Source organism: Mustela erminea, chromosome 9 (genome assembly GCF_009829155.1).
Source record: "Mustela erminea isolate mMusErm1 chromosome 9, mMusErm1.Pri, whole genome shotgun sequence".
In the NCBI taxonomy this organism is placed as follows: Eukaryota; Metazoa; Chordata; class Mammalia; order Carnivora; family Mustelidae; genus Mustela; species Mustela erminea.
Genome location: NC_045622.1, coordinates 101,417,034 through 101,437,469, shown reverse-complemented (window position 1 = coordinate 101,437,469; position 20,436 = coordinate 101,417,034). Strand labels below are relative to the sequence as shown.

At 45.8% G+C, this 20,436-nt stretch overlaps 3 protein-coding genes across 5 annotated transcripts; 1 reads left to right on the top strand and 2 right to left on the bottom strand.

Moving 5' to 3' along the window:
* Positions 1-364: 364 nt before the first annotated feature.
* Positions 365-2,074, bottom strand: SELENOH (selenoprotein H). The gene is made up of 4 exons (XM_032356578.1): positions 1,806-2,074; positions 1,574-1,719; positions 1,326-1,457; positions 365-578 (listed from the first exon to the last, which is right to left on the bottom strand). The coding sequence occupies exons 1-3, from the start codon at positions 1,913-1,915 to the stop codon at positions 1,357-1,359; spliced, it is 357 nt and encodes a 118-aa protein (XP_032212469.1). The 5' UTR covers positions 1,916-2,074; the 3' UTR covers positions 365-578; positions 1,326-1,356.
* Positions 2,075-2,572: 498 nt separating this feature from the next.
* On the bottom strand, positions 2,573-12,607 carry TMX2 (thioredoxin related transmembrane protein 2). Of its 3 annotated transcripts, none has more exons than XM_032356574.1 (8): positions 12,344-12,605; positions 5,497-5,557; positions 5,141-5,254; positions 4,799-4,875; positions 4,454-4,560; positions 4,209-4,274; positions 3,976-4,117; positions 2,573-3,437 (listed from the first exon to the last, which is right to left on the bottom strand). In XM_032356574.1, the coding sequence occupies exons 1-8, from the start codon at positions 12,530-12,532 to the stop codon at positions 3,291-3,293; spliced, it is 903 nt and encodes a 300-aa protein (XP_032212465.1). In that variant the 5' UTR covers positions 12,533-12,605; the 3' UTR covers positions 2,573-3,290. The 3 variants fall into 3 exon arrangements, with proteins under 3 accessions (XP_032212465.1, XP_032212466.1, XP_032212467.1); XM_032356575.1 differs by having other exon boundaries at positions 3,988-4,117; positions 12,344-12,603; XM_032356576.1 differs by lacking the exon at positions 2,573-3,437 and having other exon boundaries at positions 4,025-4,117; positions 4,220-4,274; positions 12,344-12,607.
* A 257-nt stretch (positions 12,608-12,864) lies between these two features.
* Positions 12,865-19,840, top strand: MED19 (mediator complex subunit 19). The gene is made up of 5 exons (XM_032356577.1): positions 12,865-13,185; positions 17,476-17,732; positions 17,899-17,995; positions 18,522-18,616; positions 18,798-19,840. Exons 1-5 carry the CDS (start codon positions 12,918-12,920, stop codon positions 18,864-18,866), a joined length of 786 nt encoding a protein of 261 aa, XP_032212468.1. The 5' UTR covers positions 12,865-12,917; the 3' UTR covers positions 18,867-19,840.
* The last annotated feature ends 596 nt before the right edge of the window (positions 19,841-20,436 follow it).

Below are 20,436 nucleotides of genomic sequence, written 5' to 3'. Positions count from 1 at the left end.
TACAAAACATAAAATATTTTAGAAGGTGTGAAACAGTGCTGGGGTGGAACAAGTGGGTACGACTAACAGGACATTTTCCCATACCTAACATGTGTGGCTTATTGAGTCCAGTATGGGAGGTCTAGCCAGACCTTTGCAAGGGCCAAAAAGACATAACCCGTCATCACTTCCAAGAAGTGAGTTGATAAACATAGATGCTTTTTAAAAAAAAATAAATTATTTGCTTTTTTTTTCCCCCCACAGTTTTTGCAAGTATTTCACATGATCTACCAGAGAACCTAGGAGCTCCAGGTTAATTTGTGACCTCAGAATATGAAAAAAAAATACAAAGGGAGCCAATCCCACAAAAAGCTGGTTTTGTCCATTTCTTATCATAAGATTAAGTTTTACTTTATTATTCAAACACTTTATTTCAACTTTTATTGAACCAAATCCAAGAACTGTTCAATGCCTTACTAGCAGGTTGCCTCATAAGTGAACCATCCTTTCTGGAGGGGAAGAAACCACGATTTCAGGTACATGACTAAAGTTTGGCCATGTTCCATCATAAGTGCTCCAACATCACCAGAGACAGGAAGCTGTAAACATGACAAGGGAAAAAAAAAGTTTAGAGAAAGGGTCCAGGAAATCCAAAAGCCTGAGGAAGCTGTGCCCCCCACCCCAGAACCCACAAACCAAGGAGAATTCAAGAATTGCACCCTCCCCTATTTTACTTAGCATATCAGGTGCCTGACAACGTGTCCAAGGACTAGAGATAAAGACCCGTCAAATCCTTGGGGCTATGAGGGATACTACTGTAGTTGTCACATGGGATTAACAGAAAACATACTACAAACGAAACAAAAAACACAAAAAGGTAGGGTAGGGATAAGCACACATGAGGTTACACAAAAACTCTGGCCAGTACAAGGCGGGGAAAATAGCAAAAACAAGTGTTAATAACTTTAACTCCCAAACGAGGAAACCAGTGGGATTTTATACCACCAGCTTTAAGAAACGAAAACAACTGCCATCAGGGGTGCAAAATAAATCTAACGGAAACAAAAAGGGCCCGTACCCCCACCCACGGCAATAATCCACATCTTTAAAGGGCACAAACTGCATTTCTACAGTCATTCACATTACCATCAGCACCCTGTAACTTAGCTCAAAACATGCGTCCAATTAGCAAATGGCACACCAAAAGGAAGTAATTTTACTGCCGAGTTCTAGTTTTCCTACCCAGGAGCAAAAGGGAAATCCTGAGCAAGAAAAGAAGTTGTAGATCGTGTGTGAAATGAGGGCTGCTTCGCAAATACCCAAATCCACCCAAGCCCCCTTCAAACCTCAGCGTTGAGGACTTCTATCCAAAACACCCTACGAAAGGTGCTTCTTCAGCTCCTTCACCACCTCTTGAGGCTCCGGGAACTTCAGTTTGCGTGGGGGCCCCTTCTTAATCCCAGTCCAGAGCTCCACACCTGGGAAAAGACCAATAAAGCCAGTCACTTTGGAATGCACCAGCACGTCCCCCAAATGCCGAGGTGCCCACGGTCTGAGACCAGCGCCTCCCGCCTGCCCCCGGGCCCCGACTCACTGCTGCCGTCTGGGCGCAGCAGCGTCACCTCGAAGCTGCCCCTCCGGGGCTTGGCAGGGTTCACCTCCACGGAAAGCTCCGGGGTCTCCAGGCGCAGCGCCTGGCTCAGGGCCGCGGCGTTGCGCCCGTAGACGCGTCAGCTCGTGCTAAAGAGAGACGGGGAAGGTCAGAGGCTGGGGCCTTGGCCTGCGACGCCCTAGTCCGCCTCCCCGGGCCTCTCCAGGCCCCTCACCAATGCTCGATCACGACGGTCGCCTCCCCTGCCTTCGCTGGCCTCTCCTGTTTGGCCGCCGCCGCGACCACCGCCACCTCGGCCTTCCGCTTTCTCCCACGAGAAGCCATGGCGCTCGGAGATCTGCCGGGAGCCGAGCCGGCCTGGGCGCGAATAGGGGTCCGACTCACACCGCTCCCAGCTGCAAACCTCGGGCCCGGAAGCCCGCCGCCGGAACAAAGCGTCTCCCTAGCTGCGCAGCGCGTGGCCCGGCGCACACGTGGTCTGGGGGCGGGCTCCCTGGGCACAACCACTCTGCCCGCGGACGGGGGGGCGGCCCTCTCAGGACATAACCACTCTGCTCGCGGATGGGGGGGGCGCTCCCTGGGGCACTACCACTCTGCACGTGGCGGCGGGAGCTACAAGAAGCCCCAGACCGAACCACCCGCGCTTGCGGAGGGGCGCGGACTAGGCAGCTCTCAAACAAGCCTGGCTTCACACAGGCGTTTCTGCAAGCCTCCATCGCGCTAAATAGCTTGGACCACAACATACAAACCCCACCCCCGCTCCCTGGAAACCGCGGCCCAATCCCAAACCAAACCCACAGCCTAACTCCGTGAGGTCAGTACTCTGGGATTCAGGTAACTAAACTTCCCAGGTCCTGGGGGCCATTGCTGGGCAGTTGGAGAAACTCAACAGGATGGCCTTTGAAGTTTAGGAGGAGATAGGCGCTTCCTCTGCAAGGCCAGGCTTTTCTAATAGGCGAGGAACAAACAAAGGCACAAACAAAAGGAAATCCCAGTTTCTTTATTATGGAAAACCATCAACTGGGCGTTGGGAGTAGGGAGTAAGTGAAAACCCATTCCTGCCCAAGGGCTTTCTCTGGGAGGCCCCACCACACAAAGGAATGTCTCAAACCTATTCCCCTTCCTCCCAAACTCCAAAAAATAGGGGGATTATGCAATATTATCTTCGATGAGTACACGCAGTGGTTAAAGGTTCCTCCTTGGGACCAATGACAAAATTAGCCTTATACTTTTTAATGAAGGCCACAGACCAAGCCAGGAACTGCCTAGAGAAGCAAGTGTCCTTGAGGGAAAAGTCCTAGCGCAGACTCCATACACAGGTATCTTCTGCTGGGTTGAATATAATCTAAGCAGACTGTGTAGGACGACTTAAGAGGAGGGATGAACACACAGCATGTTGGAGACATGTGAGTGATGGACAAGAACTGATAACTGACCCAAGCTTGGAGGGAAAGCATTTCCTCATTCATGGCAGATTTCTCCCTTCTTCCAGTTAAAGTTGGTCACAGCAGTGGAGGCCATCCTGGAGGGTGCCTGTCAATTCCCTGGAAGCCTCTTTAAAATCAGAAGCAGCACCCTGCCCCACTCAGGGTTAGCCAAAGGAGAAAACATAAATATAAGGCCCAGGCCTTACACAAGGCTTGTGGTTACAGGAGGGGCAGGGCCTCAGAGGTGAGGAAGCACTGACAAGGCAGGGATTCTATTTGTCCTTCTTGCTTTCCCCATCTGGTACTTCCATGGGGTTTGAGGCCACAGGCCGCTCCTCAGGGGTATTGTCTCCACCCTTTGATAGCTTCTTGGCCCGTTGATAGAGTTCATTCAAGTTGAATTCTCGGATCACATTCTCCTGCACAAAAGAGGTACATACACACATCACGTTCTGGTGGGACAGACCTTACTAGGAAGTAAGAAGTATTCAGACACTTAGACAGTCTAGGAAAAAAGGAAGAAAAGGACAGAAATCTATTCTAATCTAACTCCTTTTTTGGGTACCTGGAAGAGTAAACCCTGTACAGTTAAGTACCCATTATGCGACCATCCCTGTGCCAAGAATTACAGCTACACTATTTAATATCCTCTACAAAACAACCCTGTGATCCAAGTGTTACTCTCTTCAATTTTCTGCTAAGGAACCTCAGGTCTACAGACTATACTGACAAGGGCTCTTGAGACTGAATCTTAACTAATAACTGTTCCCTTGTACTTGGAGTTCTGGCACATGGTAGAAGCACAACAAATTTTGCTGAGTGAATTCATGAATGAAATCCGGTAACTAGTCCACACCCTCAAAACTAGTGGGCCAAGCAGCAGAGCCAGGAATCAAACCCAGGTTGGACTCCAAAGCGGACCACTGTTCTACACCCTTCTCCAAACCACTCGCTCACTCTTTCAGATACCTCAGAGAAGGTCCAAGAGACAGCTCGTCCTTTCTTGTCAATCTGTGGCCGCCGCATGACCTCTTTGCCACCTTGGAATAGGATCAGGGTAGGGAGCTGCTTGGTGAGGGGCGATGTGCTCACTTTGTACCTACAGGACCCAGAAAGGGCTCTATAAATGCATCTGTCTACATCACTGCAAGTGATTTACTGCTAGGCCCTCTGTCTAGGCCCTTACGTACCGTGTACTAACATCAGTGTAGCGTCCAACGTCCACCTTCCCAAAATTTAGTCCTGTACAGTTGTACCTAAGAAAAATATATTATTTACATAAGGAAAGAAGACAGTGGGTCAAGGGAAGTGGAAATACAAATATTTAGGGAGGGGGGGAAACGCCTTTGGTTGCAATGTGAGAATCAGGTCCAAAAACAATGAGAGGGAAAGCACAGCACCTCCGCTTCCGTCATCCCTCCCATACAGTACTCACTTGAGGGAGAGGTCAGCATAGATAGGAGCGAACGACTGGCAGTCATTAGACCAATTGGCAAAGAATTCCACAATCCAAGTGACCCTCTTGTCCCGCTCTAGCTCTTCCTGCCACACACAGGGAAGAACCAGTGAGGTGAATCACAAAGGCTTCCAGAAAAGTTCAGACTTGAGCATCAAATTCCTCACCCTGGCTTTCCCTCCCCTCTCTCCCGCAGTCCTGAAACAAACCACAGTACCCTTGACTTCCAATCTGAAGCAGTTACTCCTCCTAGTGAGTAAAAAGCACAACTACAGAAACACCCACAAAGGACACAAGAAACAAGGAGAGAGGAAGAGAACTCACATCAATGGTTTTATCACTGAAGTACTTGATGTACTCAGGGCCCATATACAGAGGAGGTTTACACGTCATCAGGAACACTAAACATGGAAAACAGATGTCAGAGGAAACAAATAAGGCCTACAGCAGGAGATTTACTTCCAAACTGACTCAAAGATTTTAGGACCCAAAGAATATGCACTGTGGACATATGCAGACCACTGACACATTCCCTTCTTCTTAAAGTTTCTGTAGATTCTTATCACCTGAGCCACATACATAATTAATTAGGTAAAAGATATGGAAGAAGGGTATGGAGAGACTGATCTGGGGTTGGAATTTGGTTCCCACAACCTATCTCCTTACCTATGCAGAGTGTGATGTAAAGCAGGCCCATGCGAATATCCAGACGGAAGAAAAGAATTGCATTGGCCACTTTACTAAACATGAAGATGTTGCCTATATGTTGCTCCACAGTGACTGAAACACAAAGAGGTCACAGGTCAGGCTGGGCAGCATGCTTCTATATCCTTTTTGTCACTCTTCCTGTGGTACTTCGAAATGGGAGAGGGGAAAGAGGATAAAAGTCCAAGATCAAATTCAGCTCTGGCATGGAGTAAGGGACTCAGTCACCAGATAATGCCCCTCTCCTAACAAGGATGAAGCAGCTCCAGAGGGCATGTGGCCTGAGCTGGAGAAACTGAGGCGCAGGCTAAACTTACTGGATCTGCGGTTCTTCATCATCACAATGGCACTGAGGAACATCAGGATCTCCACTTCTCTCTGGAACAGAATCAAAGTGATGGGAAGGCCATAAACACAGACGCTTTGGGTGGGGAAGGGAGCCAAATACAGACTAAAAACCAACAGAGACCCAAACTGGCGATGGTACCAGCAAACAAATAACTGGCGTTGGCGAACATGTAGGGGGAACACCACTAGTCAGGTTCTACCCTGCCACAAACTTGTTGGTGCCCTTCGGCAGATCACTTAACCTCTGAGCTTTGGTTTCCTCAGTGGAAGAGTATCTGTCTCAAAAGGTTACTGTAAGGAGTACATGAGATAATAGGTATGAAAGAAATGCATAAAGCCCAAAACCACATGATATTGTAAGACAGTATTACCAACTCAAAATAAAACAAAATAAATAAGGGGTGCCTGGGTGGCTCAGTGGGTTAAGCCGCTGCCTTCGGCTCAGGTCATGATCTCAGGGTCCTGGGATCGAGTCCCGCATCGGGCTCTCTGCTCAGCAGGGAGCCTGCTTCCTCCTCTCTCTCTCTGCCTGCCTCTCTGCCTACTTGTGATCTCTCTCTGTCAAATAAATAAATAAAATCTTAAATAAATAAATAAATAAATAAATAAATAAATAAAACTTTTCCCATCCAATATTCATTGTTTAATCCATGCACTTTTTTTTTTTTTTTAAAGATTTTTATTTATTTATTTGACAGAGAAAGAGAGATCACAAGTAGAGAGGCAGGCAGAGAGAGAGAGAGGGGGAAGCAGGCTCCCTGCTAAGCAGAGAGCCCGATGTGGGGCTCCATCCCAGGACCCTGAGATCATGACCTGAGCCGAAGGCAGAGGCTTAACCCACTGAGCCACCCAGGTGCCCCAATCCATGCACCTTTAATAGGCTTTGAGAGCTGAAGGGGGCCTCTCAGAACTTTAGAAGGCCCTTCTCAGTACCTTGGGCTTTTAGTTCTTTCTCACTCCCTGGACTCTAAGGCCTGTGAGACAGGCAATAATCACGTCAAAGAAACAAGGTAATTTCAAAGAGTAAAGACTGTAATGCATAACAAGGATCCTGTGAAAGAAAGCATGTGAAGGGAAGGCAACTAGTCTAGATGGTCTGAGGCCTACCAGACCTTTCTGTTTACAGTACAGGAACCCAGATCACTATTTCACACAGAACCAATCAACCACAATTTACAGCTAGAAGTCAGGGACCTTAGGTCCTGGGTTTTTAGCATCAGTTTCCAACAAAAAGTAATCAACTGGCTTTAGCAACAGACATATAAAGTGGGGGCTAGGGAATACAACAGATCTTATTAAATATTCCAGAGCAGAAAGCAGCACATTTTCACAAATGAAGTTGGGTTGAGAGCTGGTATTTAACAAATGTGGAAAGATGAACTTAAAAGAAAAAAAAAAAAGGACCTGTGGTCAAGCAGGAGGCCAGAGTAGGAGTGAAAGGAAGAGTGCCTAAAGACAGTGGGTCACTGGCAAAGACTGGCTATGTATACTCCCAGCTCTGTTTCTGTTTCCTCCTGCGCACACTGCAGCTGGATTCTCGGTCTACTTGAGCTGAAGGAGCACTGTATGACTAGTATTCCTGCGTGGAATGTGAGTGGAAGCCATGTGCCACGTCTGCGCCAGCCAGTAAGCAGGTGTGTGTCCTCGCATTCCAGCTTCCTGTCCTCATCGGCAGGCCGGCTGATGATGGCAGGACCCTACGGCCATAGGGGGAGGCAGAAGGAGCCAGGGTTCCAGACAAACGGTATGAAGCAGAGTCCCTTTTGGTCGTTCTGCATGTTTGTTCCTTGTTTTTAAACCTTTTATTATGGAAAATTTCAAACATACATAAAAATAGGCTACTAGAAGGTAGCAGAATGTGCCCCCCCCATATGCCACTTTGGATTATTCTGCATAATAATTTTGAGCCTAAAAGCAATTAAGAAATAGATACAAGGAAAGCTCCTTGCCCTCTATTTGTCTAAAAGCAAGACATAATTTTTCTTTTTAGATTTTATTTATTTATTTGAGAGAGAAAGCGTGTGCAAGCTCAAAAGCGCAGGGAGGATACCGAAGGGGAAGGAGAGGAAGAGAATCTCAAGCAGACTGTGCACTGGGCTCAGAGCCCCACACCGGGCTGGATCTCAAAACCCTGAGCCAAAACCAAGAGTCACAAGATTAACTGACTGAGCCACCCAGGTGCCCCGAAGCAAGACATAAGTTTTGTTTGTTTGTTTGTTTTTTAAGATTTTATTTATTTATTTGACAGAGAGAGAGAGAGACCACAAGTAGGCAGAGAGGCAGGCAGAGAGAGGAAGAAGCAGGCTCCCTGCTGAGCCAAGAGCCTGATGCAGGGCTTAATCCCAGGACCCCTGGGATCATGACCTGAGCTGAAGGCAGAGGCTTTAACCCACTGAGCCACCCAGGCGCCCCAAGATATAAGTTTTTAAAAATATTCCTCCAACCCTTACCAGAAAGGACAAAAGTTAATCAAGGGAGACAAGTTTAGACCCTATCAGCCTGGAGACAGCACCAGAGGAAACTAAAAAAACAAACAAGAGCCTTTATCTACCTTATTTTACCTTCCCGCAGTCTGCTGTTCTTGGAAGCCTAAAACTTCTCTCCTTTGTGCAGTCATTTCTCCAAAAATGTATTGCTCTTTGTTGAGGATATGATATAAGCCAGAGTTCTTTTTTTTTTTTAAGATTTTATTATCTATTTGATAGACAGAGATCACAAGTAGTCAGAGAGGCAGGCAGAGAGAGAGGAGGAAGCTGGCTCCCCACTGACCCTGAGAGCGTGACCTGAGCCAAAAGCAGAAGCTTTAACCCACCGAGCCACCCAGGTGCCCCATAAACCAGAGTTCTAATCCACCTCTGAGTTAATTCATTTTCCCTGGGTATCTCTAGTACATACATGAGATATACATGTTAATATACTTGTCTTTTGTTTTTAATCTTTTATTACAGGGGTCTCAGCCAAGACCTCGGAGAGGTGGAGGAAAAATTAATTTTCCTCCCCTACAATACTTTAATCCCTTCTACTCAGATTTAACAGTAACATCTGGCAAAACAGTTCCCTTTCATCTATGCTACCCACTTTTTTTGGAGAAACAAAGCAAATTCTAAACTTCAGTGTGTATCTCTTACATATAAGGACTTTCTTTTTTAATAGAAACTTTTTTTTTTTTTAAGATTTTATTTATTTATTTGACAGAGAGAGATCACAGGTAGGCAGAGAGGCAAGCAAACAGAGGGGGAAGCAGGCTCCCTGCTGAGCAGAAAGCCCAATGCGGGGCTCCATCCCAGGACCCTGAGATCACGACCTAAGCCCAGGCAGAGGCTTAACCCACTGAGCCACAGAGGTGCCCCATGGACTTTTTTTTAAAAGGGGGGGACAGGGTAGAGAGGGAGAGACATAATCTTAAGCAAGCTCCACATCCAGGTTGACCTGAGCAAAATCAGGAGTTGGATACTTAACCAACTAAGCCGCCCAGGTGCCCCAAGGACTTTTTTTTTAAAGAAGTCCCCCCCACCCCTGCCAGGTCTTTTTAAGTTTGTTTGTTTTAGTAATCTCTACTTCCAATGAGAGGCTCAAACTCACAACTCCAAGATAAAGAACTACATGGTCTTCCAACTGAGCCAGCCAGAGTCAGTTACCCTGAGACTTTTTTTTTTTTTTTAACAAACCAAAATACCATTTCACACTTAACACAATTAATAATTCCTTACTGTCATTTAATACTTGGTCCTTATTCAAATGATACCCATAATTTCAAATTATCTTTGTGCAGTTTGTGCAAATCAGGAACAAGCAAGCCAGATCTATGCAATGCATTTGGCTTATGTGTTTCTTTGATCTTCCTTTATCTCTAAAGAACACCTATTCTTGGGGCGCCTGGGTGGCTCAGTGGGTTAAAACCTCTGCCTTCAGTTCAAGTCATGATGTCAGGGTCCTGGGATCAAGCCCCACATCAGGCTCTCTGCTCAGCAGGGAGCCTGCTTCCCCCACCCTCTCTCTGCCTACTTGTGATCTCTGTCTGTCCATTAAATAAATAAAATCTTAAAAAAAAAAAATCTATTCTTGGGGCGCCTGGGTGGCTCAGTCGTTAAGCATCTGCCTTCGGCTCAGGTCATGGTCCCAAGGTCCTAGGATCGAGCTCCCTTGCTCAGCAAGGAGCCTACTTCTCCCTCTGCTTGTGCTCTCTGTCAAATAAATAAATAAAATATTTCGGGACGCCTGGGTGGCTCAGTTGGTTGGACGACTGCCTTCGGCTCAGGTCATGATCCTGGAGTCCCGGAATCGAGTCCCGCATTGGGCTCCCAGCTCCATGGGGAGTCTGCTTCTCTCTCTGACCTTCTCCTCGCTCATGCTCTCTCTCACTGTCTCTCTCTCAAGTAAATAAATAAAATCTTTTAAAAAAAAAAGAAAAAAATAATAAATAAATAAAATATTTTAAAAAAAAAAGAGAGAGAGAATATCTATTCTTCATTTTTATAAAATCCAATCTACTTATCTGTTGAAGACATTGAGCCATTTGTACTCCTAACTTTCCCACTTTCTGGATTTGGCTGCTTGCTAACTTAAGGTATGTGTTCTTCTGATGATGGTTTTCAATCACCCATATTTCTTGTAAAGTGGCAATGAAATCTAGAGGCTTGAATACAATGCAACCCAAATCTTTTGCCAGAAATACATCATGGGTGGTGCTAAGACACTCCCTATTGCCTCCCTTCAGAGGATACCCGATCCTTTCATCTGACGGTTTTAGTATCCACAGATGATCATTCCCTAGGTTTATCATTTCATTAGGGTTGACATATGCTTTTGTTTTTATTTGGTTGGTTGGGTGTTTGGGGGTTTTTTTTGTTTGCTTGTTTTTGTTTTTAGTAAGCACTATGCCTAATGATGTGGGGCTTGAACACATGACCCTGAGATCAAGGGTTGTATGCTCCACTGACTGAACTAGTCAAATACCTCTGCTGAATAATTTTTAAAATGTTATCAATCCTTGACACTCCTGGGTGGTTCAATCGGTTAAGTGTCTGCCTGTGGTTCAGGTCATGATCCCAGAGTGTTGGGATCAAGTCCCACATCAGGCTCTTTACTTACTGGGGAGCCTGTTTCTCCCTCTGCCTGCTGCTGCCCATGCTTATGTTCTCTAATAAATAAAGTCTTAAAAAAATAAATTGTATCAATCCTTCCATGTTTATTAGCTCAAATTTATCTAAAGAAATAAATTATTTGGGGCGCCTGGGTGGCTCGGTCATTAAGGATCTGCCTTCGGCTCTGGTCATGGTCCCAGGATCCTGGGATCTGGTCCTGCACTGGGCTCCTTGCTTGGCAGGAAGCCTACTTCTCCCTCTCCCACTCCCACTGCTTGTGTTCCCTCTCTTGCTGTCTCTCTCTCTCTGTCAAATAAATAAATTAATTAAATTAAATTTAAAAAAGAAAGAAATCAATATTTCTCTATTTTATCAGATTTTTCTCACACTAGTCTAATACTATATTACAATGTCTATGTCATTCACCTCACTTCATGTCACCTCACTTTATCATCTGATATCATCATTAGAAGGATGAGTATAGTACAGTAAGGTATTTTAAGGGAGGTAGACAGAGAGACCACAATGACCTAATTTTCATTATGTTACTTTGTTATAATTGTTCTAATTTACTATCAGTTATTGCTGTTAATCTCTTACTGCATCGAAATTATAGATTGATTATATATATATATATATATATATATATATATATGGGACAAGACAGTATATATATAAGGTTTGGTACTATCCAGGGTTTCAGGTAACCACTGGGGGTCTTGCAGTGAATACCCCCACCATCCCAGCTGCCCCACATAAGGGGGGACCACTATAAAAATAGGAACTTCTGAAGTCGCATGGCTACAATTGAACTTACCAGTAACACTGGGAAAGGGCAGAGGAAGTATGAAAGCATTAACAAGGGATGGAGAATAAAAATAAGGGAGTGGGTCCCAGTAAAGGTCAGGAATCACTCTGGGGGCTGGGAAAGACAAAAACTCAGGTTGAACACCACCCCCCCCCCCCGGCCCCAGAACACAGCTGCAGCTGTAGAGCAGAGAGCACAGAGCTTCAACTCATTTTTCTCTGCTCTTACTTAAGTACAGCAAGCGTCTCGAGAGAGATTTCTTTACAATTTTTTTTCTTTTTCTTTTCTTTTTTTTTTTTTTTTTTTTACAATTTCTTTCCAACAAGTCTAACACTTGTGTTCATTTCTGCATCCTCAGGATGCAGCAGAGTGCCCAGCAGATAGCGCATGCTCTCTGGAAATGTTCACTGAAGGGACGGCTGATGGAGTGTGCAGGTACTATGGCCAAAAAGTTGTTTCAGGTCGCATTCACTCACTAGTTGACTCATGAGTGACTAGTTTGGCAACTCGCCTAACCTAACTCATCTAACCACACCAAGATCAACGTCTCCATTAATAAAACCGGAGTACTACTACCTTCCTTTATCTCGCTGGCTCAGGAGGCTTTACATGATGGGTAGCCCTGTAACACTACACACGTGTTGAGATTGGGTACAGCTGTTGACCAGCGTGGATGTTGAGATGGAAAGAACCCTGAACTGAAGAATCCTAAGAGCCAGGCTGTTGTGCACGTTCACCGGCGGTTTTCCCATCTTAATTAAGCATGAAAGGGTTTAGGCTCGATGACGGTCCAGGCCCTACATTCTAACTATCTGGAAGTCCGCTACAGGCTCGGAACCTCAGGTATCCTTAAAAAGGTGAACCTCGGGGCTCCGCATGCAACCTCGGGGAACAGGGACAGTGAAGGTCGCGGGGTCCGCTCACCCAGTCAAAGTCACACGGGTTGCCGTCTTCGCGTTGCGTGGGGAGACTGTTGCAGAGAGGAGGTAGCTTCCTCACGAGTAGGAATGCAACAGAAAGCAGGGCTGACAGAAGATAGTAAGGTCGGGCCAGCCATCGTGAAAGTCGTGGCACCGAATACACCAGAGCAATTAAAGGTGCCAGGACCGCCATCTTCCCGGCCTTTGCGGTGCCCGCCCAGCTTCGGTGTCTGTAGGTCTGGTCCCGCCTCTCCCACCATTGAGACTTCCATTGGGTCTAGACTCGGATGCTCCGCCTCTGCGCCCGGAACTAGATCTCTGATTGGACACTGCGGAACGCAGGGGGATTTGACACCTTATTGGTCGATCTAGCTGTCGCTTTCTCTAGTTAAGTCATTTTATTGGCTACGCGACCGTGGCGCTCGGAGACTACAGCGAAAACTTTAGTAAGTTTAGAAAGCACTTCCTGAACGTTCTCATAAAGCGACGGAAGTAGTTGCCAGAAAAAGGTAGGCTGGGTACCCAATGATAAGCGGCTCCCAGAGGAAGAGGGCGGAACATCGTGAAAGGACTGTCCAATGAAAACGACCTACGCCAGACACCGGGACCGCGCCGGGGTGGAGAAGACCATGGAGAATTTCTCGGCACTGTTCGGAGCTCAGGCTGACCCACCACCACCCCCAACCGCACTCGGCTTCGGACCAGGAAAACCTCCACCTCCTCCTCCCCCTCCTCCGGGCGGGGGCCCCGGCACGGCCCCGCCGCCCACCGCGACCGCGGCCCCTCCCGGCGCTGACAAGTCGGCGGCTGGTTGTGGTCCCTTCTACCTTATGCGGGAACTTCCAGGTGAGTACTAGGCCTGGCCGAAGACAGCCAATCAGATCATAGCGAGGAGGTGGTGGGCGTGGCTCTCAGCCCGCCGGGGTAGGTGTGAGGGAGCCTAGGCAACGCGTGTCTGGACCTTGGAGCTCCAACTCTGAGCGGCTCTGAGGATTCACCGCCAGAGGGACGGCATGAATTTTTGGCCTGGATTGGGAAGGGGAGAGAATGCAGTTCCATAACCATGTTTCGCACCGTATTTGGCTCTGTCCCTCATGCTGGTTTATTTTCCTAAAAATTTTCCAGAGCTTGAGTTTGGAATTTGGGAGGCCCGATTTAACATCCTTGCAGATCTTCAGGTTTTTCAGATCTGCCACAAACATGCTCTTGGTTTGAGACACGTTGCCCTCCTTCTAAGAGCCTCTGTGTTTCTTCAGCTGTCGGAAGGAGGGGCTAGAATCGAACTCAAAAACTGTTCTGTTGAGTACCTTCTGGGTACCAAGCACTGTGTTCTAAATGCTTCAGATACAGCTGTGGGTAGGGCTGACAAGATCTTTGCCTGTTTTGGAGTTTACATGTCAGAGGAGGCGGCACAGAGCACACCAGATAACATCAGATAGTGGTTAGTGGTACAAGGAGAAAATGTGATAAAGAATTGAGGCAGAACTGCTTCAGCTAGAGTGATCAAAGAAGCCATCTCCGAGTAGATAATATTGGAGCGTCAGTGTAAAGAGCCAGTCCTGTGTGAGTGGGAGAGATAAGATGCAAGAAATGAGGTCAGAAGCCGTGGTGTGAGGGAAAAGCTTGGAATATCTGAGGGTCAGAAGACCATTCGGATTCCAGTGAAGTTTCAAGGGAAAGAGTGATAGGAGATGAAGGGGGGAGGAGTAGGCAGAGGCCTTTGTAAAGCGTTAAGATTTTAAGTTCGGGAGCCATTTTATTATTTATTATTTATTTTTAGTAATCTCTGATGGAAAGTGGGGCTTAAACGCACCATCAGAGATCAAGAGTTGCATGCTGTGCTGCCTGGGCCAGGAGGCACCCCTCAGGGGGAGCCATTTTAACACAGGAAAGTGACATGATCTGATTCACCTATTTGTAATTATCCAAACAGCTATATTAAGAATGGAAGGTGGGGAAATCAGTCAGAAGTTACTGCTTTAGTCCAGGAAAAAGATGGTGGTTTGGACTAGGCAGTAGCAGTGGAGGAGAGAAGCAAACTGATGCAGGATAAACGTTAGGGACAGAGCTTACAGGAGTGAAGGACTGAATAAAGAAGTAGAAAGGAACTCAAGACACTTGTAAATTCTTGGATTGAATAGTTGGGTGGATGGTAGTACTGAGACCAAGAAGGAACAAGTTTGAGGAGGTGGAAATCAAGAGTCATTTTGGACATGTTAAATCTCCGGGTTGGGTTTCAGTTCCTCCCAAGTCCTACTGCTACATCAGGAATTGAGGGAAATAATAATGCACACTGATACAGTGCTTTGAAGTTCACAGTACTTATAGTTGAAAAAAACTGAAGTTATGGTCGATGTCTACTAGCAGTTTCTCTTTCTGTTCTGATTGTACCTATTTATGTCAAGCAGTTGACAGATACCGAGTATGTCTTGGGCAAATGCTGGTCTTATGTAGGAAGGACGGTGTGTGATGAGAAGGGGAGAGAACTATTAAGTCTAGTCCTTGCTTTTAAGGAGCTTATTTGACTTGGGGATATAAAGTATGTGGTTTAAGGGCAGTGACTGTATTTCTTGTTAAGGCTAATCTCATTTCTTCATGGTCATGCCTCATATACAACTGTTAAGAACTACATAATGGAGCCCCCTGGCTGGCTCAGTATGTGGAACATATGACTCTCGATCGTGGGGTTGTGAGTTCCAATTTTAGTATATGTGCTGCCGAAGCGAGCACGGGTTATGAGTTCCAGCCCTGCATTGGAGGTAAATGTTTATACTGGTTTTTTGTTTTTGTTTTTGTTTTTAAGATTTTATTTATTTGACAGACAGAGATCACAAGTAGGCAGAGAGGCAGGCAGAGAGAGGAGGAAGCAGACTCCCTGTTGAGCAGAGAGCCCAATACAGGGCTTGATCCCAGGACCCTGGGATCATGACCTGAGCTAAAGGCAGAGGCTTTAACCCACTGAGCCACCCAGGCGCCCCTAAATGTTTATATACTCTTTAAAAAAAAAAAAAAAAAAAAGTATCTACATACTGTTGTTTTTTTTCAAAATGTGTTCCTTGTTATCCAAGATGACAGAAAAAGTTGTCACTTGAGCCAGACCTTTAAAATTTCAAATTGAAGAAAATTTGGAAGAATTGTCTTATAATTACATCAGCTTTCCTAAAACAAACTTCCTAAAAGGAAATGAGATGAGAAGTCTGTTTCTCAGGAGATAATGGAGACTCATTTGGATGGACTAGAAACGTGACATAGGGGAGTAATGGTAGATCAGCCCCCAAAGCTAAGTTACAGTAAGATGTGTTTTACTGTGAGTGCCAAAGGAATTTGAGCATTTTCCTGAGGATAATGGGAAACGACTGAGATTTTTGAACCGAGGAGTGTTGTTTCTAAAGATATCTGCAGAATATGGGTGCCATGTACTGAAATAGAGAAGCCATGAGTGAGGTGGGGAAGATTTGGAGGTTAAAAAAAAATGAATCTGCAAGGAATTGACTAAGAGGAAGTTGGAAATGTGAGACTGGTTCTTAGGAGGGGGTTTCTTAGGAGACTGGGGAGAGAGGTTTATAAAATTATTTTCATGGAATTGATAGTCAAAACGGGAAGTTGGAGGGACTCATAAAGTGTTTAAGAAAAGCAGGAGTGGGGGCGCCTGGGTGGCTCAGTGGGTTAAGCCGCTGCCTTCGGCTCAGGTCATGATCTCAGGGTCCTGGGATCGAGTCCCACATCGGGCTCTCTGCTCAGCGGGAAGCCTGCTTCCCCCTCTCTCTCTCTCTGCCTGCCTCTCCATCTAGTTGTGATCTCTCTCTGTCAAATAAATAAATAAAATATTTAAAAAGAAAAGAAAAGCAGGAGTGCGTTCTCACCTGAGCCTTGAGGATGACTCCCTACAAGAGGATAGCTGACAGAGGGGGAAAAAGGCAGGATGCTAGAATGACAGGAGGCAGTTCCTAGTTATGAGGAGCAGTACTATGGCACCGAGTGTTCTGCTGCTACAGTCGACCGTGCTTCGGAAATGTTTGACACAAGAAAGAAAAAAGGGAAGGGTAGGGTGAGGCTTTGGGGTATGGAGAGAAAACACCTTGCTCACTTAACTGAGCACGGACGGTGTGCACTGTGTTGGGCAGGGGAGATACATGTATGAAGAAGAAAGACATTGTCTCGGCCCTCAGGGGACTCACATCAGAACCTGGGTTTTTCCAGGTGAATGATTATGAATAAGCACTTTCTCGTCATTTGCATTCTTCGAGTTCATCCTAACTGTAGCTGAAAGTGTAGGCTAGCTAGCTCCATCCTTGGCCACTAGATCTTATTAACAAGCTTCTATTTGAAAAAAACCATGTGGTATTTATACTGATAGTGCCTGGCATCTATACAGTACTTTATACTTGTGTTTTCATTTGAACCTTGAAAGAAAACTGTATGCTTAAGATAGCTGTTACCCCACTGCAGAGATAAGAGGAAACTGAGGCATAGAGCACCGCTAGGATTAGACTTCCAGTTGCCCAGATGCTGATGGGACATATCTTTCTTTGAGGCAGAACATTATACTTGGGCTTATGAGTGATAGAGATGATGGTAACAAGTTAGTCAGCAGTACCTAAAAAAATCCCATTTCCTATGTAAAGGTAGTAATTGTTTCTTGCTAGTTTAAAAAAAAAGTCCTTGACCAGACACTCAATCCATTTGGGTCATATTTGGCTCTTACATTGCTGGTAGCTGAGCTTTGAGGTAATACCCTGCTGTGTCAGAGTGTATAATTAACCATTATCATATGAAAAGCACTCATAACAGTGTTCAGCACAGAGTTAGCATCATGTAAGTGATTATTGTGGTGAGTCTAAGTTGGGGAGAATGTCTGTTTCTTTGGGATGGTTTCCATCTCTGCCCTCTTTGGATGTTTGCGGATTTTTCTCCTTGTTGCAACTTACCATGCTATATGTATTTTTAGTGTTCATTATATGTTGTTATTTATAATTTTGCTGTTTCTTTAAAAAATAAATTTAAGTCTTTGTAATTCTCACTTAAAAGATTATTTAGTCTAAAATATAGTCCCTTCACTTTCCCTGTGGGTGACTTAAAAATTCTCTCCTGTTGGGACTAATATTTTTTTGTTCTTCTTCTCCCTGTGTCCTCTAGGTAGCACCGAGCTGACAGGCAGCACCAATCTGATCACACACTACAACCTGGAACATTCCTATAATAAATTCTGTGGGAAGAAGGTGAAGGAGAAGCTAAGTAACTTCCTGCCTGACCTGCCAGGGATGATTGATCTGCCTGGTTCCCATGATAACAGCAGCCTCCGCTCCCTCATCGAGAAACCCCCTATTCTTGGTGGTTCTTTTAATCCTATCACAGGGACCATGCTGGCTGGCTTCCGCCTCCACACTGGCCCGGTGAGTCCCCTCTCCGGGAGGAAGAAGGCAAATGGGGAGGCCTGAAAGGTGTGGAGGTGGTTTTTTTTTTGTCCAGGTCTGTTCCTTTATAATGTACTGAGCAGAACAGATGGGACCAGGGCATTGCCTCCCTCCACTTACCTGGACCTTCCTTTGGTTCCTTCAGTTACCAGAGCAGTGTCGTCTGATGCATATTCAGCCTCCCAAGAAGAAGAATAAGCACAAGCACAAACAGAGCCGTACCCAGGATCCTGTCCCACCAGGTAAGAAGCACTGCTGGTCAAAGCCAGAAACCCTGGATCTGGTTGAACCTTCCCCAGTTAAAAACCCAGTTAGAGGGACGCCTGGGTGGCTCAGTTGGTTAAGCAGCTGCCTTTGGCTCAGGTCATGATCCCAGCGTCCTGGGATCGAGTCCCACATGGGGCTCCTTGCTTGGCGGGGAGCCTGCTTCTCCCTATATCTCTGCCTGCCATTCTGCCTCCCTGTGCTCGCTCTCTCTCCCTCTCTCTGACAAATAAAGAAAATCTTTAGGAAAAAAAAAACAACCCCAGTTAGGTTCCTTACAGAGCCCTGGACTCCCAAATTCTCCTTAAACTGGTATAAAGGTAATTAATGTTTCCTGCAGGTAGGTCTCCTGGGCAAGGAGAAAGTTGGAATGGTGCTTTAGCAGGGACTACCGATCCTTTCTGGCCTTTAGAAGAGAAGTTGCCCTTGATTAGGTTTTCCTGTGGTCTTGAGTTCCAAGTAGTAGGGAATTTTGAGCTCTACGATAAGGAATTTCTCCTACAGAAACACCATCTGATTCTGATCATAAGAAGAAGAAAAAGAAAAAAGAGGAGGATCCTGAACGGAAGAGGAAGAAGAAAGAGAAGAAGAAAAAGAAGGTAGGGTAGGGACCTGCTCCTGCAGCCCACTGAGTCTCCCTGTCGGCTGTGGTCCTTTGCCTCAGGTGGGACCCAAGACTGAAAATCCAGGGCATGTTGCAGTTTTTTCCTGTACAGCACTGATCAAGGCCAAGGCCACTTCCTAGTTGTTCTCTTACCCCTCTTTCCTTGTCTTCCCCAGAACCGACACAGTCCAGACCATCCAGGCGTGGGCAGTTCTCAGGCCAGCAGCAGCAGCAGCCTCCGCTAACAGGACTCTACTGGGATGGCTGTTCCTGCTGGACTGAACCTGCTGACAAAAGCTGCCCTCCAGCTCGGACACTGCCACGGAAGCATCCCCTGCAACCGGGACAGATGCCAGCTCTGACTGTGCTGGGCTAAGATTAATGCATTATGTGAGAGAAGGGCCATGCTTTTGTAAGGCTCAGCCCAGTTGGCTTTCTCACGGACATCTCTTCCACTCCCAGGAAGCTTTCCTTTCATCTCTTTTGTGCAATTGGTCTGATTTAGGACATTGATCTGTTAGGGTTTTTCTTTGAAAAAATTTTTTTGCATTTATCAAACTGGCTGAACTGTGGCTGCCTGTTAAAAGAGGTAAGTGCCTTTCCATGTTGAGAGTCCGGTTTAAGCCAGGGCACTCAGAGATCTGAGGAGAATTTGGGTCCTGTCATTACATTAATTAGTTGGCAGGGAGACCACCAAAATGAGAGTGGAGAACATGGTACGCAAGTGAGGCAGAGCTTGCTAACACCTGTCCACAGCACTCTGCCCATCATGGGGAGAACCAAGCACCTGGATGAGGCCCCACCAGAAGAGCCGATCCAGTTAAGGCTTATCTGTCTTCTAGATCAGTTTTGTGTTAAAATAGAAGAGCCAACTGAAAAAGCACCCACAATCACCAGTGTATTTCAGCAAGGTCGATTCCTGGTGAAGCCTATGATTTTTATTTTTATTTTTATTTATTTTTTCTTAAATCTCCAGCGAGCAAAGGTAAATGCTTTTTTCTTATTGGACTCTCTGACCTGCCTCATTCCTTAGTTAAAATATTGAAACTTGGGCTGATACAAAAAATTTCTAAGCTTCTAAGATAGCCACAAAAAGACAGCCTAAACTAGCAGAATGTGAGATTCCTTCAGTCTTTACAGCAGGCCAGGTAACTGGAAATGTCCATGAGAAAACCCAAGCTATTGTAATCTGACTTTAAATAAATTTGACAGAACAGCTGAAATCTGTTGTTATGAGCCAAGGTTGTTACTCCATCAGTAGGTGGAAAACCATTCATTTAGCTACAGGTTTAATCTAGGATTTCAGAGCAAGAGTGTATATGCTTATGTCATGGACAGTGAAAATAATGGGTTCTGGCCAGTTTCCAGAGATTTTGTGTCTGAGGCAGCCTATTTAAAATTAGGGCATAGCCTTTGCTTTGGACAAGCAGAAGAAACACCATGAGCTATCATATTAAAGTGCCAGCCATATCCAGGCAGTCTGCCTCTAACAGGCTTTCATCCCTCCATCATCCACGGTCTCACCTCTGGCTACATCCAGAGAGCTTTACGTCCCAGAGACAAAATTCTGTATTCAAGAACTGTAGCAGTCAAGAGTTCTCTAAGCCTTGAAAAGACAAAGAGCTTAGGCGGTCACAAAAGGTGTCTTCTAGGAATTTTTGCATTAAATCACCAAAATAAAAACAGGACCTGCTGTTTTAAGTGGTTACTTCCACTACTGTCCTGCCTAAAGGTGGGCCAGGACTAAAGAAGCTTCTGAGGTTTTCTTTGAGACTTTCCACCAGAGATCATTCACCTTGCCTTAACCAGACAAAA